The 25,591-nt window shown below is 41.3% G+C and overlaps 1 protein-coding gene across 5 annotated transcripts in view; it reads right to left on the bottom strand.

The window, feature by feature from the left end:
• tns3.2 (tensin 3, tandem duplicate 2) overlaps positions 1–25,591 on the bottom strand; it is a 43,527-nt gene that overhangs the window by 17,449 nt on the left and 487 nt on the right. For 2 of the 5 annotated variants that reach the window (XM_029499587.1, XM_029499588.1), the window contains exons 2-16: positions 22,014–22,187; positions 20,959–21,009; positions 20,750–20,872; positions 20,604–20,668; positions 17,566–17,649; positions 17,215–17,327; positions 15,971–16,031; positions 15,804–15,879; positions 14,725–14,854; positions 14,425–14,490; positions 13,308–13,409; positions 8,030–8,977; positions 3,743–3,849; positions 2,471–2,579; positions 2,317–2,385 (exon numbers count right to left, since the gene is read on the bottom strand). In XM_029499587.1, coding sequence (XP_029355447.1) covers positions 2,317–2,385; positions 2,471–2,579; positions 3,743–3,849; positions 8,030–8,977; positions 13,308–13,409; positions 14,425–14,490; positions 14,725–14,854; positions 15,804–15,879; positions 15,971–16,031; positions 17,215–17,327; positions 17,566–17,649; positions 20,604–20,668; positions 20,750–20,872; positions 20,959–21,009; positions 22,014–22,175 — 2,266 coding nt within the window. In that variant the 5' untranslated portion in view covers positions 22,176–22,187. Of the gene's footprint in view, positions 1–2,316; positions 2,386–2,470; positions 2,580–3,742; positions 3,850–8,029; positions 8,998–13,307; positions 13,410–14,420; positions 14,491–14,724; positions 14,855–15,803; positions 15,880–15,970; positions 16,032–17,214; positions 17,328–17,565; positions 17,650–20,603; positions 20,669–20,749; positions 20,873–20,958; positions 21,010–21,976; positions 22,188–25,591 lie in introns of those variants that run through there. The other 3 variants (XM_029499590.1, XM_029499589.1, XM_029499591.1) reach the window with 3 other exon arrangements.

Below are 25,591 nucleotides of genomic sequence, written 5' to 3'. Positions count from 1 at the left end.
GTAAATATTCTGTCGTTGACCAATCAGCAGACACATACAGTTACAGGGATTTGGACAGAATGTCCATGAAGTATGTGGTGAAGATGAGCGAAGCGCCCTTGCAGATCAGTGCCTGGCATGGCGAGCTTCAGGTCAAAGCTCAGGCCTAACTGGTGAGCTCAGAGCAAACTGCTTTCAGTCTGAAAGTGAGAAATTGTGGACATACTGAAGTGTTTGGCAGCTATGGAGTCAGATAGCTCCCTCAGGAAGTGGTGGAGACCAAAAATAGAGTTAAAAATGGACTATTAGATTTGTATTGGCTCAGAATTAAGGCTAATGAAGCATCTGTTGGATGTGTGAGAAGGAAACGGTTGCACTTATTTGGCCACAGCTGCAGAAGTCACCAAGCACAATCCCGAATGCAGCTTTAATTTTTTCTTTACAGGCACAGTCCACAAACTCTGACTCATGTTGAACGTTATTAAGATATTACATATTTCCATGTTAGGCTGATATTTAAATTAATGCAATTAAGACACTTTATCTGTATCTGGGGTTGAACCTCATTAAAATCAGTTCATACATCAACCAACAATTTCAGCATTTTCTGTGTGATCAGCCCGTCTGATAAAGACTGTGGGAACACAGTATAATGGACTGACTAAGTGCTGTTTGGCCTCCACCCACAATAATCGCTCTCCATAACACAGTAGCCTTGGGCCAATTATTAAATTACACTAATGAAGGTCAACATGAAATAATAATCATTCAAACAGGAAATCAGACTTTTCTCTCGACATGACAAATTATTTCCTAGACTGTCATCCACCTCCATCATGGGAAACAGGAAACTCCTGTCTGCCCCTCCTCCAGCAATGAGAGAGAATCAGGTATTTTTCCTGTACACAAGTAATATTTCGTCTTTTTTCAGCTGTTCCTCCATCCTGCTGCATGCCTGCTCTGGTTATGTATATAATAAACAAAAGGACATTAAAGGAACAAACAGATCTGTCTGCAGTACACAGAGAAACGGATTAGTTTTGCTATCAATAAATGTTTTGGAAAAAATATTACTTATGTCATTATCTGCTGTTTATGATTTGATGTTGATAATTTTGCTATTAGATTTTAAGACAACGATATGGTGAAATTTTAAGAAAGGCCACAAGTTTAATTTGTGATCTGCATTTATATTTAGATAAAAGCTTAGTAACAGAAGATTAAAAAGAAGTTCACTTCAGGAAATGATTCCAATTCTAATATAAATTTTCCATGTATTTTTTGACCCTCAAATGTTTTGTATGGAGGCATTTAATAAATGTACATATATTACATTTATGTTCTGGATGTGATCATTTATGCAAACCTGTAGATATGTTTCATACTACGCAGTCTCTCGTGCCTTTATTGTGAAATACATGTAGGAAGTTGAAGCTCGTCAGAACTAATAGAAAATACAATCCTATGTATTTTCTCTGTGTACTTTCTCTGTGCAGAAAGTGTTTAACACTTTCTGCACAGAGATGGAACATGTTTTAACTACTAAAGTACCCTAGGTTGCAGAAGTTGTTTGAGCTTAAGGTTGAAGGAGCAATAAAGGTTTGAGCACAGAATCACTGTTTTAAGATATGACTTTGTTTTTTCTTCTCCTCTGCTTTGATTTATTAATTTTCATCTTTTGGGAATGCATCTTGTTTTGTGTCATCATTCATGGGCTTCATTTGCTCAGCAAGAAAAACAAAAAGAACGTCAGAACCAAGAGCAACTCGGTCGGATCTGAAACCTGCACGCTGAGAGACGCTTATGTTTTTCTGACACTAAAGTGAATTCCTTCTGCAGCTGTGTGGTACGCATCTCTTTGAGCAGGAAGTCAGAGCAACAAAAGACCCTCCCCTCCCCTCTGCTCTCATCCCCTCCCACAACAGGACGTGAGTGGACATCCTGCCAGCAGTGGTCCCTTCCTTTGCTACCCCCAGCTATTATTAGCACCACCAGCATCAGCTGTCCTGCAATAGTCCGATGGGACAAGTGCTTTTTTTTTTTTTGACCCCTTGCACCACAAACCCTCTTTACCCCAAACACAAAACCAGCCAAATACATCTCTGACCAGTTAGGCCGATCCAAAGTAGAGCTGTGCCTGCAGGTCTGTGTGTGTGTGTGTGTGTGTGTGTGCGTGTGTGTGTGTGTTTTGAGTGTGAGTGTGTTATGTCTAGAAGATATTCAAGCCAAATTTGAACGTCGGCCAGCATTATAGCATTTTTAACATTCAGTCTTTAGTGCACACATACATACACACACTCACACTCACTCATGCACACAATCCACTGGAAAGTGTACCTTGTGTGCAGCTCTGTTGGTCCCACTGCCTGCCAGTCCTGAACTGGGAAAACTCAGAGAAGTTTTTCACTGGGAAGAAAAGAAAGACACTTTTAAGATTTCAAAACGCAAGAAAGCCACAACCCAACGTGTCCATCTTGGTATTATCTCTTACCATAGGGCGTTGGAGGGGATAGGGGGAAGGCTGGGGTTTGTGGGACAATATCCGAGCTCTCCATTTGCCCCTGACAACCCACGCTGTTGGCTTTGTGGAGATGCCCGTGCTTCAAAGAACAACAATAACAAAAGAACAAGGGAGAAAATTAGGGAGATCTTCCCATGAGGTGACAGGCACACGCACGCACGCAGATGCAGACGCAAACGCAGACGCACACAGACATGCAAACACAATTGCAGACATCAGTCTTGTGATCTGTCTGTGGTATCCTGTGTTTTGGTGTAAACAATCAGACCATTCATGCCACCTAGCCATAAGGATGAGTCCAAGAGCAGAGAGAAAGATGATATAAGAGAGAAGGACAGAGGCAGAAAAGAGCAAAGCTGTAAATACAGTTATAAACTCAGGACAGATTCTGGAGCAATAACACAATGTTACACTCAGTGACACAATTCTTAAGTTCATAGAAGTTAAGGGAGACAGAGCCACAACTGTTCCTCTGGTTTCAATTAGACAGCGGATTGGAAAAGTGACAGGAACCTCTGTCTTGTCTTGCTCTGTGTGGCCTCTCAGGCTAACCTGACGCATACTGGTTCATTTTGAGTGTCGCAACTCATACATGCTGCCAGTTGTGTGTTTCTGCTCTGTCCATGTTAAAACTGGTGATTAAAGGTCCATAAGATCTGAAGGTAGACATTAAAGGACTGTATGGTCTAGGGGCAGACCTCCATGTGGTCTTTGTTTATAGACTGGGTGTAGGTTCTATATTAACACAGTGAAAGTTTCAAAACTCTCAGTCCACAGAGAAAAGCTCACTGTCTGTATTCAGTAGCTTAGCATGAAAACCAGCTGTTGTTTTCATGAATTGTCCAAGCATGAAGCATATTTTTTCACAGCCATTTTTTGCCAGGCTTGGTTGAAGGTACAGAGGAGAGAGGAAGTGCTGGTTAGAAAGAATCTGTAAGCTGAATAAGGTTCTGGGCTCAATTAGAATCAATTAGTGAGTCAAGATGACTACTTGTTTTTCATATACTTCTAAGACTTTATTAGCTTATTTTAGTAAAGACATTTTGGTAAGTAGTTGGGTTATTTTAGGTCCCCTGTCATCATGTAATTATTTTTAATGGTTATAGTAGATTTTGTTTTTAACAGCCTTGATGTTTATTATGGATGGTTATTATTGTAATTTTTTCACAGAATGTGTTTGTTGCTAATCCCATGGAAAAAGGAAAGTAGAGTGAAGTAAGGTAAACTGAAAACTGTGTTTACCCCAGAAAGTGAAAAAGGGGGACTGAAGTTCTGAGGTCCTCTCTGTCCTGGACTATGAGGACCGGCGTAGTCTTTCACATCGCTGACCTGTTTCTGATGATTCCACCCTGAGTCAGAAGTGGAGAGAGGAGTGAGTAAAGGTGAGAGGGCGGGAGACAGAAAAGGAGAGTCAGATTATGATCAGATCAGTCTTATGAATGTGTCTATTGTTGTAACGAACCAAAACATTATTGGGGAGTGCCTTTGTCATGGTGTCCTGGTTTTGTTAGCCAGCTGCTTCTGTGTATGTGTGTGTCTGTTTGGGTCCTGAAGTCATTGAATTGTTGTGACTGACACATTTATGACCAGATTTGGTGAAAAGGGATGGTTATAATCGATGATTGGTGCGTTTCTGTAAAAAACATTTTTCTATGAGTGCGTTTATCAGCAGAGGGATTGTCTGTGTGACTGAGAGCAGGAACCAGCTGGAACCAGCTGGTGAAACATTATGATGCGGAGCTGGAAAAACATCTGTTGGAACAATCAGAGGTGAAGATCATCGCCCCCCCAGGCTCAAACTGATCCTCCCACAGACATACCTTCTTATTACACAGACGCTGAACAACAGGCTGATTTTGGCCAGAAGGATAAATTTAATAAAGGATTATAAAACAAACTGATTAGAAAAGGCTTATTTTAGTGTCAGTATTTTTCCTAATGTGGTTCAATCAATCTTAAGTAGCTCTGCTCTTTCCTGGGCTCAAATTCATCTTCAACAGGAAAATCAAATCAAATTTACATTTCATCACTAACAGAATCAATTAATATCTGAAAAAAATCTAAACTTGGTAAAAGCTTTTTGTTTTCAACAGTGATGAACATCATCACTTGATTCACATTCCCACCAACCAAATCCAGTCACTGGTGTCAACAATCTTTCTCCCGTGTTAAAAAGGTAATGTTTTAAAGAAATGAAGCTTGTGGACAAAACTTCAATATGAATAATAACTTGGTCACATTTTGAGGCAAATTTTTGTTTTGCTTGGTTATATTTTCACACGAGAAAAAACTAATTTTGAGATGCATGAGGCCTTTCTGTGGGGAGTTTGCATGTTCTCCCCATGTCTGCGTGGGTTTCCTCCCACCGTCCAAAGACATGCATGTATAGGTTATCTGAAGACGTTAAATTGACCGTAGGTGTGAATGCGAGCTTGAGTGGTTGTTTGTCTCTGTTTGTCTTTGTGTGTTGGCCCTGCGATGGACTGGTGACCTGTCCAGGGTGTACCGCGCCCCTTGCCCTATGTGAGCTGGGATTGGCTCCTGCAACCCGGATGCAGATGAAGATGAGTGAGTGAGGAATGAAAAGATTATCTGATGTCTGATGTTTCGGCCTCTGGAGAGGAAATTTTTTTTCTTGCCAATTGCTTGTTTTGGTAGAAACTGTTGGATTTTTGTAAATGATTTTATGCTCCATTTGGAAAGTGCATTGAGATGATTCTGTTGTGAGCTTGCAGAAAAATGTTTCGGTTGTAGGAGTGAACAAAAATTTTACTTAATTGAAATACTTTATTCCATAGTTTTATCTTATTTCTCTGAACGAGTCGATCTGCACCGCAACTCTGTTTTCCAATTACAATAAAAATCTAGATGTAGATAAGAACAAAAAGGAGAAAAAGAAGAAAAACAGTATTTGGCAATTTGTTTTGATTTAAAGAATTGTTACACTGTGCACGTTCACAAAACTTTGAGCTGCACACAAAGTTCACATTGACATGGACGGTTGGCATCATTGCTCTCAGACATGTGGCTCTGAATCTGCTTCAATTTTGCCATGCCCCGGCTTGGAAACATCAGCAGATTACAGGCTTGCTATAAAAACAATGATGATGGAACAGTTTGAGCTCAGCTGTCACTATGCCCATCCATCATCTCAAAATTGTGCAGAGGCCAAACTAGTCCAACTGAAACTAATCCAGGTTCTCTTGCACAGCCTGCCGATGGGGGGACGAGGGGGGGTAGAGGATGACTCGATACCCAATGTGCTTGTGTGAGGGCTCCCCTCTCTTTGCAGTATAAGAGCCCTGACATGATGAGAGGGAGGGTACGACACAAGCACACAGGAGAGCAAAGTGTTGTTTTGAACATCAGACGCATTCCTGATCACTTACACATCCCCACCGCAAAACATCCCCTTCAAGAAACAAGCACAGTCAGCGGCAGAGATATTATGCAGTGGCATATTAGAGTTCACTGCATTACATTTGCCCCAAAGAAATATCTGCTTCCAGCCCCCGCCACCTACTGACACAGTCCCCTGACCGGTTTACACATAAGCATGCATGTTCAATTTGAAGAGAAAATTGATGGTGTGCAAAAATGCCGAATCATCAACATCAACATCAGCAGCAATGTAACCCTTCGTGGCACATGGCCATGGGTCTCCATGGGTCTCCGGAAAAGCACCTGAAGCTTAGGTGTCATGGCCTCCACTGTGGCCATTGGAGACTCAAGAGCTTTTCCGGGCTCTCCCATCAGCCCTCAACTGGCAGTGAGCTCCCATGTCAAACATCAGGAGCTGGTATTGAAGGAACAGCTTCTCTGGGTGCAAAGAGGCAGGAAGTGGTGGTGTCACTCGTGCACCTATGACGCCAGCTCTCAATCAGAGAGCAAACAGAGGTCGCCACAGCTATGGGCCTCTTCATCCAGGCCGTGTCACATGACAGCAGATGAACTTGTCAGGTGTAGAGATTCACTTCCACATTCCTTACTGTGAATGTGAATCTGTTCGGTTAAATGGAAACAAACTTTGTATTTACAGGGCATGGGGTTACATGGGGTTCAGAAAAGTTCAGGTCCAAGTGCTCAGAGTTTCTCTCTGAAGTCTTGACTGGGAGGCACCGCGTCATTAAGTCATCATTTATTGCTTCAGCTTCACAGCACAGCTTCAGTCAGTATGTCGTGCTTCTGGTCTGATAATAGCCATTATTCACAGCTCAACAATTACTTGACTACTCAATTAGTTGATCAGAACAGCAGATTAATTGGAAACTATTTCAATTCTCTGATGTCATTGACTATATATGGGTTCCAAAGTCTTCAGCTAGAGTTCCCCTTCCTCATCTTTCATGTTTGCATCTGATCTACCCATCACCTGATTAACAACAAGGCCTGACCTCTTGTTCTGCCCCATCTGCGATCTCATCCAGCTCAGTCCCCTTCACCTTGATGACTGATTTGCTGCCCACTGCTTGGCCAGTCACCCACTGTGGTAAATCTGGCCCTTCACCAGAATGAACTACGGTTAACTTCTAACTTTTGAAATAAGTTTTTCAATCCTGAATTTGAAAAAATTTGATTGTGGGATTGCTGTGACTTTGAGGACCATCTTTTCTTTCCCGTCAATATTTCCTTTTAACAGACAGATCTTAACTGAGTCTTTCCAGATAAAAAGGAATTGATTCAATCCCATTCAGCTTCTAGGAAAACTGTAACCATGTTGTAGGATTTTGTTTTGAAGGCTTTGCCAACTTTGTGTATGTTTCTTATATAACTTTTTCTTTCAGTTTTGTATATTTCCATTCAAAATAAAAGCAACCTGGAGGGTAAACACAAGCCAGCTGAGGGCAGAGGGCCTGATTTCACACAGCTAACACAGGAGGAATATCAACTACCTCCTTAATCAAATGCTTCCACTCTCTCAGTAAACACCAAGCACACAAACACACCTTCAGAAACAAACACAGATGTAAATTTCCATGATGAGACAGCACTTTAGTCCTTCAGGGTTATAAATGGTTCTCTCTATGTTGGAGGTGCTGACGGCTTGTGAAATTAGCCCTCGAAACCTTGTTACCGTTTTCAGTTTGCTACATTTCCGAGAACCAGTTACAAAAGCAGTCAGGACTGAGAAAGACAATCTTCATTGGAGGAATTAGGATAAAAGGGAACCTGAACGACTGAGCCATGTGTAACCAGGAGTTCAGTGAGTAAGAGTTTAACTTGGGCTCCCGTATTGTTGATCATCTTTAAGAGTTTCACAGTGCCAGCATGAAGGGCAATGCAGCAGTCGAGGCAAGCGATAACAAGTCTGGAACCAGAAATGGGTGTTGTATTTGTAAAATGTAAAAAATTACTGCTTGCACGTCCACCTTTCACATCTTTTATGTGTAATAAGCAAAACAAGATGTAATTCAAGCAAACCACAAAGATATAGAACTTAGATTAGATTAGAAATTGGGATGAAATTACTGAATGAATACCCACTGTTAGCGGTTTTTCTACAGTTTTATTTGAGGTGATTGGTCTTACCTGTGAGGTGTGCATTTCCCTTGTAGCTGAGGCCATTGGTGTGTGAGGAAGCACAGCGGGGCAGAGGGGTTAAGCGTGTAGGAACTGGCACAAAGGTGGGATCCAAATCCAGAATCAGCTGGTTCAACTGCTCTAAGGACTCATCAATGTCCGTGGTTAACGACACCAAACCCTCCTCTTGGCTAGATGAATTAGTCTGAACCAGCTGTGGATTGTGTGCATTATCTGTGTTTTGGTGTGATCCATGCTCGTCCAGAATTCTTCTCTGCACAGCTTCTCTGCTGCTGATTCCTCGTTTTGGTGTGTCAGGAGCTTCCATAGATGAAGGCCTCTCTTTCCCAACTTTTATCAACCTCCCTTCTGCATCCACTTCAATGTAATTCTCAGTGATGGCCTCCAGCATCTGCTGCTGCCGCACCCAGGAGTGTGTGGAATATTCAGCTTGGGTTGACTTCTGAGTCTCAGGCAGGTTCTCTGAGGACAGGGAGTCAATGCTAATTGAGCTTGGTATGTCTAAAGCAGAAGCTGCCATATCATCCACTTCATCTTCATCATCTAGTATGTCGGTCTCCCTCTCATTGGATGAACCCTCCCCATTCATGGTGTGATCTAATCCAATCTCATCTTCACTCATCTCCACTTCCCTTCCGCCGTAAGCAGCCAGCTCAGTCATGACTTCCAGAAGAGGCTTAGCAATTTCAAAGTCCAGCCCAGGGAATAGCTTTCTTGCCTGGGTGCACTTGTCCTGCGTGTTCCCTCTCCTGTGCCAGGCTCCGGTCTGGCCCTGTGAGGCCACAGACAGGCCCGAGTTGCTGCTGGCAGACAGATCTTGGTCACTGCAGCTCGGGCTGCTGGTGGTCAGGGGCATGGAAACTCCTTCCTCACAGCTCGCCTTCCTCACTCTGCTGTACAAACTGCCATTTACAGGATCCAGTACATGAGAGGCAACTGCGGAGACAAAACCCACTCTGTTCAGCTGGAGGTTTACATGTTGACAGAGGAGTAAAAACAGATGCAAAAAGAGCAGTTTTAGCCTCAGAAAACAGGGGCATGATGAAATCAGGTTTTCGCTTACCACCAAAAATTATTATAGTATAAAGGTAGCTTGACTTTAAGGCTATAAAGCAGGTCTAGGTTCTTTCTTTTAATACTGTGAAAGCACCAAAAATTATCTGAAATTTGCAATATTTTGTTTAAGTGCCCAGAAAAAAGAAGACAGAGAGATTTAGAGATTTTGTCACTAGAGCCATTTTTAATCAAGTTATAGTGTGACTAACCTCATGAACATAGTCATACCAGCAGTGCAGGCATGGTTCATTATGACACAGACAAAAACACACATCGCCTGTTGGACCACAGTCATCACACCAGACACACTTCATGTATATAACACAAAGCCCCTTTGTGTAGGCTGACACATAGATATGGCTGTATATTTGCGTGTCTGTCATGTCATACCCAAGTTGGCTGGGCATGTGTCCCCACGTGCACACACATCCAAACAGGCAAACTTTAAGTTTGGAACAACATATAAACAGATTTAAATGTCTTGCCACATATTGGAAACACACAAGAACTACAGAATATTAATCATGAATCAATAAGTTGATCAACAGAAAATTTATTGACTCTACCATGTTAATAGTTTTTATCTGTGTGTTTTTTTCCTGTTATTTTACACAACGCATGCTCTTGTTCTGAATCCAGACTTTTTCGTCTTGGACTGTTCATTGGATAAAACTTTTTAAAGCTGCGCAATAACCCAAGAAGGTAACCATCCAAAACACACTAGACAGGAACATCCTCTGATAAAGAGTCTTCTCATGTTACAGAGTACAGTAGCAGCAACACTTCATACAGTGCATACCAGTGCAGCCTCCTAATACCTGAGGGGCAATAAACCTCGAATACCAGACATGCATGGTAAAACCTCCCAGCTGGTCTCATAGGTTTCTCTCTCTCACACACACACACACTCACTCACACACATGCACATATGAGAAATACATTGGCATGCTGATGAACAAGTTGTACAATAAGTTGAACGAGTTGTATAACTTTTACTGTACTGTAAGGACCCTTTAGTTACAACACGCACACAAACACATAACAGCATGACAAACCCATCAAAAAGCAGCTTACTTTATCGGCAGTTGGGGGACGAACTTTCACAGTTCCTTCTGCAGACTAGAGACAGGATGGAAAAGCTCACCCTTTGCAGTCGGAGGAAGAGGAAAAGAAAAATAGATGAGGAGCAGAGTGGAAGAAGAGGCAGACACAAGAACTGAGTGAGAAGGATGAGAACATAGACTGAAAAGGTTCAGACCAGCTCTGGTGGACGTCTCTCCTGTTTTGTCCCTCCCTCCTGTGCTGTCCTCTCGTCCTCTCTGTCTCTCAGGCTGCCAAAGGAAAGACAAACAGAGTGCATTCTCTCTCTTAAGGTGCTAACATACCCCCCTTGTATCTCCCCCTGCTTTTCCCTCACCCCTAACCCCTCTCTCACTCTCTCTCATGTAAATCCTGCACTCCTTCCTTGCCTGCTACGTCCCCTGCACTACGAATCCCCGCCTTCACCAAGAAATCAACCTTTGGTTTTGTTTTCTTTGCCCCCCCCCATCCCCACCGCCCCCTCCCCTCCTGCATCCTGTCCGGGGCCAACTCAGGTAGGTAACGCAGTGGAGAGGGAGTCTGTGCATTCATGCATTTCATGTCAAAGAACAGGAAGCGGGAGAAGGAAACTGAAGGGTAGATCATTCACCAGACTGGCAAGCACATACATACACACAAAAACAAACAGACACACACATGCAGGTAGATGAGTTTATGCTGCACACATAATGCACTTTCAAGCAAAAACACACAAAGCACAAGGACACTGACCAGGCCAAATATGGAGAGGGGAATGTAAACATGGGGCAGGCTCTGGAGAGACTTGTGTGAATAAGGGGGATGGGGAGGAACAACAAAGTGCAACTTGAACCTGATACCAACAGATATAGACAGAAAGATGAGAGGAGATATAGAGGAACACAAGAAAGGGAGAGAGTAAAAGAAGATGTGGAGATGGAATGATATGACGAGGGGAGCAGATGGGTGTGAGGGTAAAGTAGAACCACCTGTGGTTGAAAACAACATTCTTGCAAATGGCTACATTGCTAACTTGCTGGCACCCTCATTATGCTAGTGTGATGGTGGTTAAATGTAATGGCCATGTGTGTTTGCATTCATCTGAGTATGTGTTTACATGCTAGGCTTCCACATTTCTCCCCTTAGTGATCGGCCTTTCCAAATTACATGCCTGGTCGGACCAGTTTTTGCAAAAAGGGGTATAAAACAGCTGGAACTGAAACCTCCAACACTGATTAAAGGTGATTGTTTCAGCTGCCTGTTTGTTTGTGCGTGCGTTTTGCTTTTGATTTGTGTGTGTGAACAGTTATTTTAACTAAATTGGAAAACAGCCACCTCCAAGCACACAGGTCTGGTCTGGCTGCTGTCTGTAGGATTGCTGTCACACCCATTTCCCTGGAACGCCATAGAGGCCTTTGAGACTGCAGCAGTTGTAAGCTGTCGCACTGATGAACAGTCAATCGCCCACAAGTGTGACTACAGCTGTGGCCAGAGTCCAAACCCAATCTCAAAAACTGGACCTGCATCCACACAGAGTTGCAGCATCTGAACAGGAGCCAGATATATATAGGAATATATTATATATTTATAAGGTGGTTGGGAGTAGAAATATCCCACAGCAAGCGGCAAAATCCACCTACTACACATTACCTAACATCAGCAAGCAGGAAATACCTCTTTCTTCATACAAGAAACACACAGAGCATCATAATCAGAACATGGGAGTAATGTTTGAGACCACAAAGTCCAACACTCACTCTGGTTTTGTCTCCACCAGCTCACTATCTACTGTGTGGTGCTAAGCAGGTTGTGGACTGCAGATTTATCATCAACTGCTACAGCTGGAAATGCAGCTGTTCAGAAACTGAAGCATAGCTGCAGTTAGTTGCAAACACATCTGTGTTTGCACTGAAATTAAACCCTTTTCAGCCTTTTTTTTTTTTTATTTATTTAGATTTTTTTTTTTTTTTTCCAGGATGACCTTGGTGTCACTTTCATTTTTGCAGTAACTGACATGTTACATGAAATTACAGTGCAGCTTTAATTAGTGCGTGCTGAACAACAGTACTAGAGCAGTTCAGGGTCATCTACCTCAAATGAGTCGTGGCAAAGAGGGAAATTTATCCTGCTGGTCCAGAGTCACCCAACACTCACATGCTTCACTGACTTTTCGGCCACTGCTGAACAAGGTCCTGTGTATCTGTTAACATGTTTTGTTTTGGTTTTTTTTCTTTTGACTCCAAAAACTCACCTCCACAAGAACCCTGTACCTTTGACTTACTTCTTTATAGCACACCTGCCAAATGTACTCATCTGTTTACCTCCAAAATGAGCATTAATTCCTATTTATTTTATGGGATAATACTTTTAATGAACCAAACCATTTTGAAGATGATGCTTGTTAACATGTCAGGCTTATTGCAGAGACCCAAATAAATTAGCTCCAGTTGCACTGAGGCCATGTGTTTTTACTCAGGAAAATGTTTGGTAATTCTTCCGTTTGTTGTCAATAATTCGAAGGAAGAACAGAAATAAACGTGAAATGAGCTGCTTTTTAATTGTGTTCACGTCAAATGTGAGTTCAGAGCTTAAGAGAAATATGCAACTTGCTGTCACATGTTACTGTGAAAAATTACTTTCTCTTCCATAGCATCTTCTGTAGTTTGATGAAAGCTGAAGAACTTCCAGATCATCGCACAGCTGTCATCAGCAGGACTGCACATGTGCACAGATCTGATTTGACCTGAACTTTGAAAAAATCCATATCCAAATATGTGTAAAAATAACTGCAGTAATCTGGAAACCAAAAGTTGCTGTGTGATGGCAGGAAAAACGCATACAAAAGCTGTGCAGCATAGTTTGGAAAATTACCAGCAGGTCACCAGCAAGTGACGTGCACATGAGACATGAGGGAGGTGAAATGTGAGCAAGCCAGGTCTGGGCTGAGCAGGTGCTCCAGTTTTCACAGCGAAGGTAACTAAATGTCACCGTTATGTTGGACCAGAGCCGAGTGTGTCTAATAATTATGTCGGACACGCCACAGAAATTCAAAACAGGAAAAGAAAGTGACCCGAAGTATGATATAGTTTTGAAAAACAGCAGGCAGGGCTGGTTTAAAAAAAAAAAAAAAAATCACTAAAATCCTCCTTACCCATCTCAAGGGGACACTCTTGGAAGGAGTCTCGTCTCACCAGGGGGTCCAGGGTGTCGTAGCTCACCGTCACAGATTCTCCGTTGTGCCAGAGCTCTCTGTCTGCACAGGGAATATACCAGATAGTAAGAATGAGTCAGTTAAACAACAGTGACGACACACAGACACACACTAGCTGATCACACAGGTCCAGGTTTGATTTCAATCATAGTTCTGAAAGTCAATCTTGAATTTAATTCTGTCGTATGCGTGTGCGCGCGCATGTGTGTGACTGGTTTTCCCCGCCCTGTTTGTGTGTTGTCATACAGCGTGTTGTCATACAAGCTGTGCATACAACCTGCGATCGGAATTCTTGTCAAGCGTGAGTGTGTGCGTAGGACCATTGTTCGCATCGCTTCTTGCAGAGAGGCGAGGAGTGTGGCTGTACGTGCAGAAGCCGGTCTGTCCAACAGCGTCCCCAGCTGGGGGTCTGTTTCTGAAGCTTTGCCACTAATCAGTGTGCGTCAGCCTAACACAGTCAAACATACTCATGTGCCGTCAGACTCTTAAAAATCCATATGGTCTAAAGGTAGACCTCCATATCTTAGTTTCTAAATCTGGTCTAGGTTCTGTATTAATACAGCAAAAATATCAAAGTCCACAATGCTCCCAGCTGAGTCTTATAACAAGCCATCAGGATTTCATGAACTTTGTGATGTCACAGTGAACCAGTCCCAAGCCTAGTCCACCTTGATCCATTCTCCAGCCTTACAGGAGTTGGTTTTTTTTTTTTTGTTGTTTTTTATTTATTTATTTTTAACATGAAATATGCTGTATTTTTACTGGTTTACCCCAAAAGTCCCTCAATCAGAAGATAGGTCTGAATTTTTTTGAGCTCCAGAGAGAAGCTTGAGAGATATTAAGGAGACATAAAACTATGATGAGATGGAATAGATCTTTTCATAGTAACAAAAACTAGGAAAATATAATATATAAGCCCTTTAATCTTGAAGTAAAAACATCCAATACATATTTTGGTGTACATATTCTCTGCTATGTAACAATTTCACTGCAATGATGTTTCTAAACAAAGCTTCTAAATCAAAAGAAAAGAGAGGAAATCCTCTTGTGAACTTACCTGTGCACTTTTCAGGACTTTCAGAAAACAGCAGTTCCACTTTTCCATTTTCTGGGAACCGAGGATCTGGAAAATTGCATCAGGCAGAGGTCAGACACCTGGACAGATAACCTACTTCCGGACCTTGTTCTCATGTGTAATTCACACCTGAACATCTGATATGGGGTCCAAGGTCAGTACAGTCCAGGTATTTACATTGGCATAAGGGAGGTTGCAGAGAGACTCCAGCCTTTATCAGTCACAGATTAAGACTGATAGAGCAGTAGAGAAAAGTGTGATAGTGTGTGTATGGGTGAGTACCTTCAATGGCACAGTCGAGGTCTGGCTTAAGGAAGGTAAGGGTGCGTCTGTGTACAAGGCCAGTGTGAAATTGGAGGCGGAAAACGACCTGCCGGCTGGACGAGTTGCTGTTTATATCATAACACACCACCTGCAGGATATAATTTTTATAGTTTGTGTATCATTTTCACATCACTTTATGATAGAATAAAGAACTGCATAACTTTATTTTCACTTTCTCTAAATATTTCCAGGATAAAATTAAACAAATTCACCTTCATCTTCAACCGCTTATCCATTTGGGATACAAATTGTAAACTTAATTAAATAGTTTTTGTTTTGTTTTGTTTTTTTAGAAAGTGCAACACTCCTTTCATGCTAATTTTATAGAACACCAAAAGTTGATATTTTAAGTTATCCCCACTTAATGATGATTCCTTTGACATTCACCACTGCACAGTAAAATTTTGTTGTTCGTCTGTGGAAGTTGAGTTTCAATAAACACCTTCACTCCATAAAACTCTTTGTTGTTTTGTGCATCAAACACACTCACTGTTTCATTCACTCATCTTCTACCACTTATCTGTTTCTGGGTTGCAGGGGTACTGGAGCCAATCCCAGCTCACATTGAGCGAGAGGCGAGGTACACCCTGGACAGGTCGTCAATCCATCACAGGGTCAACACACAGAGACAGACAGAGACCAACAACCACTCTTACTCACACTTATAACTATGGGCAATTTAGAGTCACTGATCAACCTAAACATGTCTTTGGACAGTGGGAGGAAACCGTAGTGCCCGGAGGTAACCCATGCAGGCACAGAGAGAACATGCAAACTCCACATACAAGTCCTCAGCCCCAGGAAATGAACCCACAACCTTCTACAGCCTGTGAGGCAGCAGTGCTAACCGCTATGTTGCTGTGCTGTCCCACTGACCCATTAAAATAAAAATAATGGATATATTCATACACACAGCATGGCAGAAGTAAAGTTTGTGCAAGCTGAGCTACTATTGCTATACCTTACTGTGTCCCTTCCATGTTAGTAATGTAAACTGTGAATGATTAAATGAAAATAAAAATGCCATTTCCACCCACCATGATGTCTCCTTTGAGTAGCTGAGCTGGCTGCAGCACAAAGTAGAGCAAGTCAGGCTGTTCCGCAGTGATGTGACTGTGATGGAGAGAAACACGTTAGCTGCTTGTGCATCCTGCATTAATGTCCTATCAGAGATGATCATTTCAACATGCACTGTAGTTCTTACTAAACAGGTGATGTGCAGACAGCCTGCAGGCTCTGGTAGACTCTCAGGAAGAGAGAACATCCTAAGAAGAAGACAACATGATAAGACCATGGGCAGTTTCAAGCTTTGACTTCGTAGAACTCTTCAGAAACGTTGTGACCTTCATGTGACTTTTATTAATGGACTCGACAGACTTCAGGTGTTTCTTTTCTGCTGAAGGGTTTGTGTTGGAAAGGTTTCGCTTTACAATATCAAGGATCCGAGGACAGAGGGTTTCCTCCTCCCGGTGGACCCTGCACTTCATCGCAACATCAGAAAGAAATTCGACTAGCGTTGATTACAGTTAAAAATTAGGGCCTGATGTTGGAGGACATTGTGATATTTAGATGATAGTGTGTCATGGGTTTAGGCAGGATCCAAGAGCAGCACGACAACAGGAGTGTCTTTATTCAAATCCTCACAGTAACTGAGTAACAATCCACAAGAATTTTCTTCATGTTCAGAGTTCAGTTAGTGTCCCTGCCAGGATGTGAGCCTCGTTCTCTGGAGCACAGACAGTGATAATATCACACAGCCACTGGACAGCAGGAACATAGTTTTGAAAGAGGTTGCAGGCAATTCCTCCTAGGAAAGCCAGAGAAACCAGAACCAGGAGACACACAGGCAGGACTCAGAGTCAGGGGCAGAATGCAGGTCAGATTTCCAGGGCAGAGACGAGGAAATGTGGTCAGTGAAAGGAGATCAGTCTGGAAAAGAGTGCTGGAGTGCATGACGCGACAACAATCTGGCAGTGTCTGTGAGGATCTGGGCTGTTAAAATACTGGCTGGCTGATGAGTGGAGAGGAGCTTCAGTTGGGGGGACCAGGTGAAGGCGACTGTGAGTGATGAGGTGGCGAGGCAGGAGGTCAATGAGTGTGGGCTGAATGTGACATAATGGGATTTGCTCACAATCAATGTGAGCAAAGAGAAATTTGTATTTCATAAACCAAGATGGCAGTAAGAGGAAAATGGTTATTAACTCAGGTTCACACCTATCATCACTTTAATATCACTATTTGACCTAACCCATCTTTGGACAGCGGGAGGACGTATTTAAAACTGAAGTCACAGTGCTAGCCACTGCACCCACGTGCTGCCACAGTTTAAAAAAAATAAAGGGGAAAAAAAAGAAAGAAAACACAAAAAACAAATCAAAACCAAACTAATTTAGTCAGTAAAATATAACCAGACAATGTGAACATTGTAATGATGACAGTCAGCCTTACCTCCATCCGGTCTTATTTTAGGAAGACGATGAAGAACAACACAGAGGAGGAAAGTCGGAGAGGGATACATCCTCAACCCTCCTCTTAACATACTCCCCAACATCCACACATACCTGAAGAGCAGAGAGAGACCAATTCATTTACTTTATTTATCCACTGTTATAACTGAGAGAGTCATGCTCCTTTTAGCAGCTTTCACGAGAACATAAATCATGTGATTAATGACCTTGCAGTCTGAGGTCAGCATTCACAGCAGATCCGTGTGCTTACTTTGCAGAGGGTACAATAGCCTACTAAGCAGTTGTTGACTTCTGACCTGCAGTGATCCTGCTCCATCAGACTAAATCTTACCGTTTCTGGGATGGGGTCATCAGGGCCGACAGCTTGTCGTTGTAGAACCTCTTCATGGAAAAGTGGTCAAGAGAAAGGCCTGCACTGAGGGAGAGGTATATGTTCAGATGGAGTGGCATGTGACACCACCTGCATTATTCACATATAAACAAAACATGTATTTCTTCAGGCGTGTTTAGTGTGGCATCCAGACCAACAGACACTTTGACTTTCATGCCTTTGGAAGTTTTGAAATATCTGCCTCTGTCAGTACAGTGAAACATTTGAAATGTCACTTACATTGTGGGTAAAAGAATTGCCATTGAAGGGTTATGACAAAAAGCTTCCCCAACAGCTACTAAACATGGACAATAAATGGAAATAATTTGTTGTTCTCACACTAATCCATTTGCTGAAAAAATATATTTTTAATTTTATAGAAATGTGTATAAAATTATCCAAATGGTATCAATGTCTTGGATTTGATATTTCCCTCACCCTGCAGCTCCAATGAAAAGCTGGAACAAACTAACAGTGCAGCGTGTCGCTGCTTTGAGACCCACCTGACTCTGACTCCAGATATTTATCAGACTTCACACAACTCCCTCTGGAGCCACAAAAGACTTGCATCTTTTCCCAGACACACTCACATTCTCTCCATTACTTCATTTACATGCAAACATGTACATGCTCACACATACACATTACTTCTCCCCTTTTTCCCAATATTGCTCCTGCAATTTATCCTGGTATTGCTTTACATACTTGCTCCTATGTTTTTCTTCATCCTCTTTTATGTGTGCTGGGTGTGTCTATATGTATGTATTTTTTTCCAACTAGGGCCTCTTGGCCGGGTCATGTTTGTAAATGAGAATTAGTTCTCAAACATTTTACCTGGTAAACTAAAGGTAAAGAAAAAAAATGAAAAAAGATGCAATGTTGCTTCCAAAGACTAGTAAACAGACTGTGATGTGTAAAATGCACTTTAAGGGATTAAAAAAAAAAGAAAAAAAAAACAGCGTGGATATAGTTTTTTGGGTTTTTTTTGGCAAGACTTTACTGATATATGATGTTCACAAAATTTCGTCTGAAAAAAGGACAAACGAACAAAAAACCTTTGCTGGTACTTTGCAGTACAACAAAATAATGCAAACTCCTTTGGTATTCCAAGTGAACTGACTACAAACAGCAAGAATAGATTTGCTTTTGCATGTTTACCTGGGCTCATTAAAGCCTGTGAGCTGCTTGTCTCTCACTGACTTTTCATTTCATCCCATTATTTGATTGTGTGATTTTAAAATGCCTTGGAGTGAAATGGATAGCGTTTTGTGGTATTTAAAGGCCTAGTGGTCAGGTAAAGTGGAATTAACAGTGAATCAATTCACAGGCATCACTGCCTGAAATGTGCTGCCCTTTGCCTGATCGTGCAGATCAGCCTCTGTTCTCTCTATCTATTGTTATGTCTGTGTTCTTTGACCTAGATACAGGCTCAACAGTAAATGTCAATACTGGGCTATTTAAGTTTTACTCTGATTTAATTTGGATAATTTCTAAGCAGAGCTTGCATGTTCTCCCCATGCATGTGTGGGTTTCCTCCAGGTACTCCGGTTTACTCCCACCATCCAAAGACATGTATGTCTGGGTTAATTGGTGACTCTAAATTGTCTGAGTGTGAGTGGTTGTTTCTCTCTGTTGGTCTCTGTGTGTTGGGCCTGTGATGGACTGGTGACCTGTCCAGGGTGTACCCTGCCCTCAGCCAGTGTGAGCTGATATCGGCCCCAGCATCCCCCATGACCAGGAAACAGATAAGCAGTAGAAGATGAATGAATGATCAAATTTGGACAATGATTTAGCCCACAGTGGCTGAAAAGTTCACTGTTGGACAGACCGTAAGGCTAAAAGCTTCTTCTTCATTTGGCCTGTTGATAGCAGCAGATCAAGGGTTGGTTGCTTTGACTTGATTTAACTTTTTTTTTTTTTTTATCTTATTAAAATTAAAATGTCAGATTTTTTTAATATATTTTGATGTTTGTAATATTCTGATTTGATTTTCTTCTACTCTAATTTTTGTATATTCTAGCCAAACCGGAGGCACACTTGTTTGATCACTGTGCTCCAGAGAGAAAACTCATACCGTATTTTGCAGATCATAAGGCGCACTGCATTATAAAGGTGAATCAATGAATCAATGAACGGGTCTATTGTCATTCATAAGGCGCATGATAAAATATACAAAGGGAAGCACAGCACGTACTGGTGTTACAAAAAGTGGCGGAGGTAAGCGTACTGGCGTGCTGCATTCTGATTGGTTTATCATTGCCAGAGACAGCAAACACCTGAAGTTAGTATGACATTGGAACAACGTTGTAAAACAACATTTGATCATAACTGGATTATGATATGGATTTGAAAATTGGGTTTACGTTAAAAACCTAGCGTTGGCTTGACGTCTAATTATTGAAAGGTAACACTGACTAAATGTTGGATGATGGTTGCTTGCCAGCACAGCATAATTAGTTATCTAACGTTGTCTGACGTGGCAACCCATATCCAACCAAGGAGTAATGTTAATACAACGTCTCTGTGCCAGCTGGGAATGCTCCATCCATCAGGCGGAGCGGCTTCGTCGCTGACCAAAGACGCACTAAAACATTTTGACAGATTTTTGAGCACAGTGTACCACACAAAATTGGTTTAAGGTCAGTAAGCACAACAAGAATCCATACATAAGGCGCACTGCCGATTTTTGAAAAAATTTAAGGGTTTTAAGTGCGCCACAAAAAGTACGGCAAATAGATTGCCTTTAAATTGTATGCCCGTCTGATACATTGCACAGGCTTTTTCTATTTCCATTTGTTTCCACATGGGAGATTTTTTCTTTTTCCTTTTTTAAGGAATTTTTTGGGACCTTTTGCCTTTTTTCATATCGGGACAACGAGGGAGCAACAGGAAAGCCAGGGAGGAGGCATTATTCATCTTTCACCATAATGAGTCATCATTTCAATCATTTCAACAGCTTGTTTTTCTAAATAATATTCAACATCTGACATCAGTGTTACCTGGCTAACATGTTGCTGAAGTGAATATAAGAAGCCACCAGGACTCCAAGCTGCCCTTTACCTCCCTGAGGAAGACAGAGAAAGCATTAGGACAAATCAGCTCTATAGCAGGCAGATCGATGTTAAGAACAGTGTGAGGAATTTACCCTGCAGTGCAGCACCAGGACGTGCTTCTCGTTTGTTTGCAGCCAGTTGTCTATGGTTGCACACATGCTGTAGATCTGATCCAAATTTGGAGCCAGAGGATCCATCCACCCTGTGTCCAACACCTGACAGAGGAATCACACATCCAGCACATGTCCACATGCTGCAATATTTCCTCTTATAAATGAACAGTGTGAAGTGTTGTCACTACCTCATTGTTCATTTGTGTGAGAACGGCATTCTTCTGTGAGAGGTTGATGAGCTGAAAGAAAGAAAAATACAGAGTGGTGAACTGAAGATATGAAATTAAACCAAAACATCCTGAAATCTTAAAGTGATGTGCATAACGCTTCCAATATAACATGTCTATCTTGTATATATATATCTGCAAATGGTTGTTCTTGAGGGCAGCATGGTGGCACAGTGGTTAGCACTGTTGCACCACAACAAGAAGTTCCCAGGTTTGGTTCTCAGCCTGGGGCCAATTTGCATGTTCTCACCATGCCTGCGTGAGTTTCCTCAAGGTACCCCAATTACCTCCCACCGTCCAAAGACATCATGTTTAGGTTAATTGGTGACTCTAAATTGTCCATAGGTCTGAGTGTGTGAGTGGCTGCTGGTGTCTGTCTGTCTCTGTGTGTTGGCCCTGTGATGGACTGGCAAACAGTCCAGGGTGTACCCCCCCCCCCTCTTGCCCAGCGTGAGCCAGGATTGATTCCAGCAACCCCCGCGACCCAGAAACAGATAAGCAGTAGAAGAAGAATGAATGGTTGTTCTGCAAAACATTTTCACTTTTGCTTCTTAAAGAATATTTCACTGCTAATGCTTCTGTTGGTTATTGGGCCTAAAAAGAGCTAAAATATAATCACTTCAACATTCCAACTCTGTCATAATTACAATGTTGTGTAAAACTGGTCACAGTCACACTTGACCTTTGCTCACAACGAATCTAAACAGTTAATTTTTAAGAAGAAGTTGCACGTTTGATCGAAATTGAAAAGAAATTCTCTCGGGCATAACTAAGATATTTATTCATAAGAACACAACAGCTTTGACTGTTGCTGTAGTGGAGGTATAAAAACTTACTTCTTTACTTTACAATGTACATTTCAAATTTTGATCATTCATTATGTAAATACTATCCAAGTTTCTGGGAATTATGACTTTCTTTGGCTGGTAATTTAAAGAAATTCTACACTATGGTATTACTATTTCAATTTAACACCTACACAGTTCTTCCACTGCTGTACATTGCAGTCATCTCACCAAGTAGTTGTTTCCATGCTTCGACTGCAGCATGGGAATAACCTTCTGCAGGTTTTGCAGGTACGTCTCCTCTGGACACTCATGAGGACAGAATATGGAGATGATACGTTCGGTGATGAAGGTCAGATCGATTTGGGGCGTTTTGTCCATGACTTGCTTCATTCACATGGACGCCTATGAAGACAGAGGAAGTGAAATCCAGAGTGTAATAATGAAAGTCATGCTAAATATAGGGAAGTGAGAATTTTTACCCCAGGTCAGCAGCTGTTTTGCAGAGCATTGTCCTTTATCACCTGAAACTGCAAGTAAAGCAGAGTGTTTTTGGCCCAGACAGCGATATCTGGGTTCAAATACGGTCAGTGTTTTTAATCCCAAATTCCATTTATTGTATGTAATGCTAAAACAACAACTCCATAAAGAGTTTGCTCTGGACCTGCTCTATATGTAAAGTGCTATGATGTAACTCTTATAATTTTGCCCTATATAAATACATATACATACTTACTTACTTGATTTGATTTTTCACTTTGAGTCAACACCAGACAAAAAAGGAACTGAACCAAATGCTTAGAGACTGGAAACTCCCATTTAGCCCATGGCCACACAAGAGATGATGATAATGAGTCAGAGAGGAATGATGCTGTCCTGAAATATGTTCTTAACCTCATTACCTCAATGAGGTTAAGAACATATAACAGAAGGTAACTGAAGTCAACAAAATTCTAGAATGATGTTGTACTATCTTACATCCAAATGACTAATCAACACTGACATAACTGATGAAATAATTTCATTCAGGGGCTCAAATGCAGCTCTACAGTCATATACTTATTGGTTTGTGGCCTTGTTTTAAAGAAGCCTGGTTGAGGAGATGTTAAGTTACATTGTGATGTGATAATATCAATATGATATATAAAAATATAACACACAAAAAGGCCATGAAATGTTTCTATAAATTTTATTTTTGCATAAAATAACATGCAGGAGCCAGTCTGTTGTTTTCTCTGCTTTTTGTGTCTTAGAATCTAATATGAACTCATGAAGAATGATTTCCTTCCACATTCCCCTCATAACCATGAACTGGAAAATTGTGTGGTATCTGGGCCCTTTATATACAGACAAGGGCAATCACATGCATGTTTGTGCGCTTCTGTGGGAGGGAGATCAGCAGACAGCAGGAGAGGAGCGCACAAATAGTGGCAGCTAACCTTGCCTTCACCCAAACCACGTGACCACAGCAGAGTAAACAGTCAGACAACCATTTTTACCAGACCAAAGTACAGGAACAACCCATTGGAAACTACTGTAGCATGATTGAAAATACGCTACACCTCAAGTTATAGGCCACTACAACTTTTGGTTGTATTCTTTATCTACTAGTAATCATACTGTAATTCTTTAATCTCATGGTGGCTTGTAGATGTGTCATTGCATGAGGCATTGTGAAGGATGTCACATTGGTCTAATGTCCTAAACTCATCATGAGTATCTAACAAAATCATATTTGATATCTATTCTCATCTTGTCATTTTGTTGCAGTTCTAGTGATTGTAATTCCTGATGGAAATTTTTAAAGACCACATTTTCTATATTTCCTGTGTTTTCATTTGAAGTATTGCTATCCATTTACATTTGTGGTCTTAAGCACAAAAAGAAAAAACAACAAAAAAAAACAACAACATTTCAGTATAGTTTTCACTCTCAAGCATCTCTCTGAAGTTGTAGTGAAAACATGTGAGCCAGAAGATAAGACCTGGCCTGGTCTGACTATTTTCTGAGCGAGCCTGTAAGACTATAGCAGATTTCAGGTAAACACAAAAATCAAATCCTGTAAGGTTGGACACTGGGTCCAGGTGGGCTGGGGGGCTTGGTTCAGGGTGGTGACTGCTTTGTTGTGACAAATTTTGATGCAGATAAGTATCTTTGGGTTTTTTCACTGTTGATCAGTCAAGAAAACTTACTGAAGTATATGACATTTTTAGCCTCCAACTTTCTAGTTTTTACATTTTCTCTCAACATTGTGACATTAGAAAATTACAGATAAGCAGTAGAAGATGAATGATCGGGTCATTTTGAGACTCAGCTTCTGAATACAGGCTGTGGTCATCAAGCTTTGTGTTCTGTTTTTATAACACAATTTTAATTTAGAAGAAATGTTTAAATTTCTGTTACTTATCTGGTCATTCAACCAACATTCTCAGAAAGAAACCCAGCAATGTGAATTGACTGCTGATTTTTACAAAACTTTTTTGGTCTCACTTTGTCTACTTTGCATCACAAGTTTGTGTCTTAAAGTTAAACATTCTGGATGTTTTACAACCTCAGTGACCAAAAATGTACCTCTAAAAACGGTATGATAATGAAGGCAATACTGAGGAAATCACTTTTTTTTTTTCTTCTGATTTGGTAGAAAATGAAGAAGAAAAAAAAAAAGGCATTCCTGTGTGACTCATTGGTGCTGATATCTCCCCAGCTTCTTACCCAGGGCCAGTAGGGTCAAACCAGAAGTGCTGCTGCTGTTGCTGAGGACTGGAGCCACTTTGCAGCTCCCCTCTGCCTCAGTCAACACTGTACAGGCTTCCTATACGGTGTTTCAGATGACACATCTGGTGACCAGGCTTGTTTTGACAAAAATGTGAGTAATGTATATTTCTTTACAAACTGGTCCTCGCTCTGTGGCTCTGTTTTAGAGTGAAAATGATGTGTCCATGCTGAAATAGTTGGCAGGGTTGGGCAAGCAATCTTAATGAGTCACTACCCTACAATTGTGTATTTCTGCTCTGTTTTTTGTTTTTTAATTTTTCCAGCATTTTTATTCTGCTGCAATCTAAATTTGTCAGTACTCTGCTTGAGGAACGAAAGCAAACGGAAGTGTGCAACCTAACCACACGCATACATGCGCACACACGCACCTTCTTATAGGGAGATGTGCTTAGGAAAGTCCTTGGGCTTAAACTGGCCACATCTAATTATAGTCTCTATTTATCAATTTAAAGGAAGGCATTCCAAAAAAAAAAAGAATTAGCCATCTTTGTTTGTCTCTTTTCTCTCTTTAAGGCACAAGTTGACAGAGGAAAAATATCTTCTGCATGGCATCTTAAATCCAGCATGAACTGAACCACCAATTGCTGACATCTTGTTTGAAATTGAAAGTGTTTGTGTAAAATACCAGAAATTAAATTGATAGTAACCAACCATTGTTTTGCTCACCATCCTCGAGTGTGCCATCCCCATTTAGATTCATCTATTACTTTTTCTTCCCCTAATTGGTTTTTATCAGAGCAGTAAACAAAACCCCCTTATGCCCATCTGATCCTCACTCAGGCACCTTATTAAGTTACACAATTTTATTTTATCATAAAGGAATGGGATAACATTAAATCCACCAGCAAGGTGAGCTAATTTCATTTTCTTCCTTTCTGTCTGTCATGGATAGCTCAAGCATTTTGCCCTTTATTTAATTAGTGTCAAAATCAAGTCAATTCTTCCAAGGGGCATCTTCACAGCAAGTTGATTCTGCATTGGTTACAAGTGTAATTATCACACACACCCCAGTGGAAGTGCTTTTAACTTGTCCC

This window comes from Echeneis naucrates, chromosome 4 (genome assembly GCF_900963305.1).
Source record: "Echeneis naucrates chromosome 4, fEcheNa1.1, whole genome shotgun sequence".
Lineage (NCBI taxonomy): Eukaryota > Metazoa > Chordata > Actinopteri > Carangiformes > Echeneidae > Echeneis > Echeneis naucrates.
Note: the sequence above shows the minus strand (reverse complement) of the source record. Positions and strands in the feature narration are given on the sequence as shown.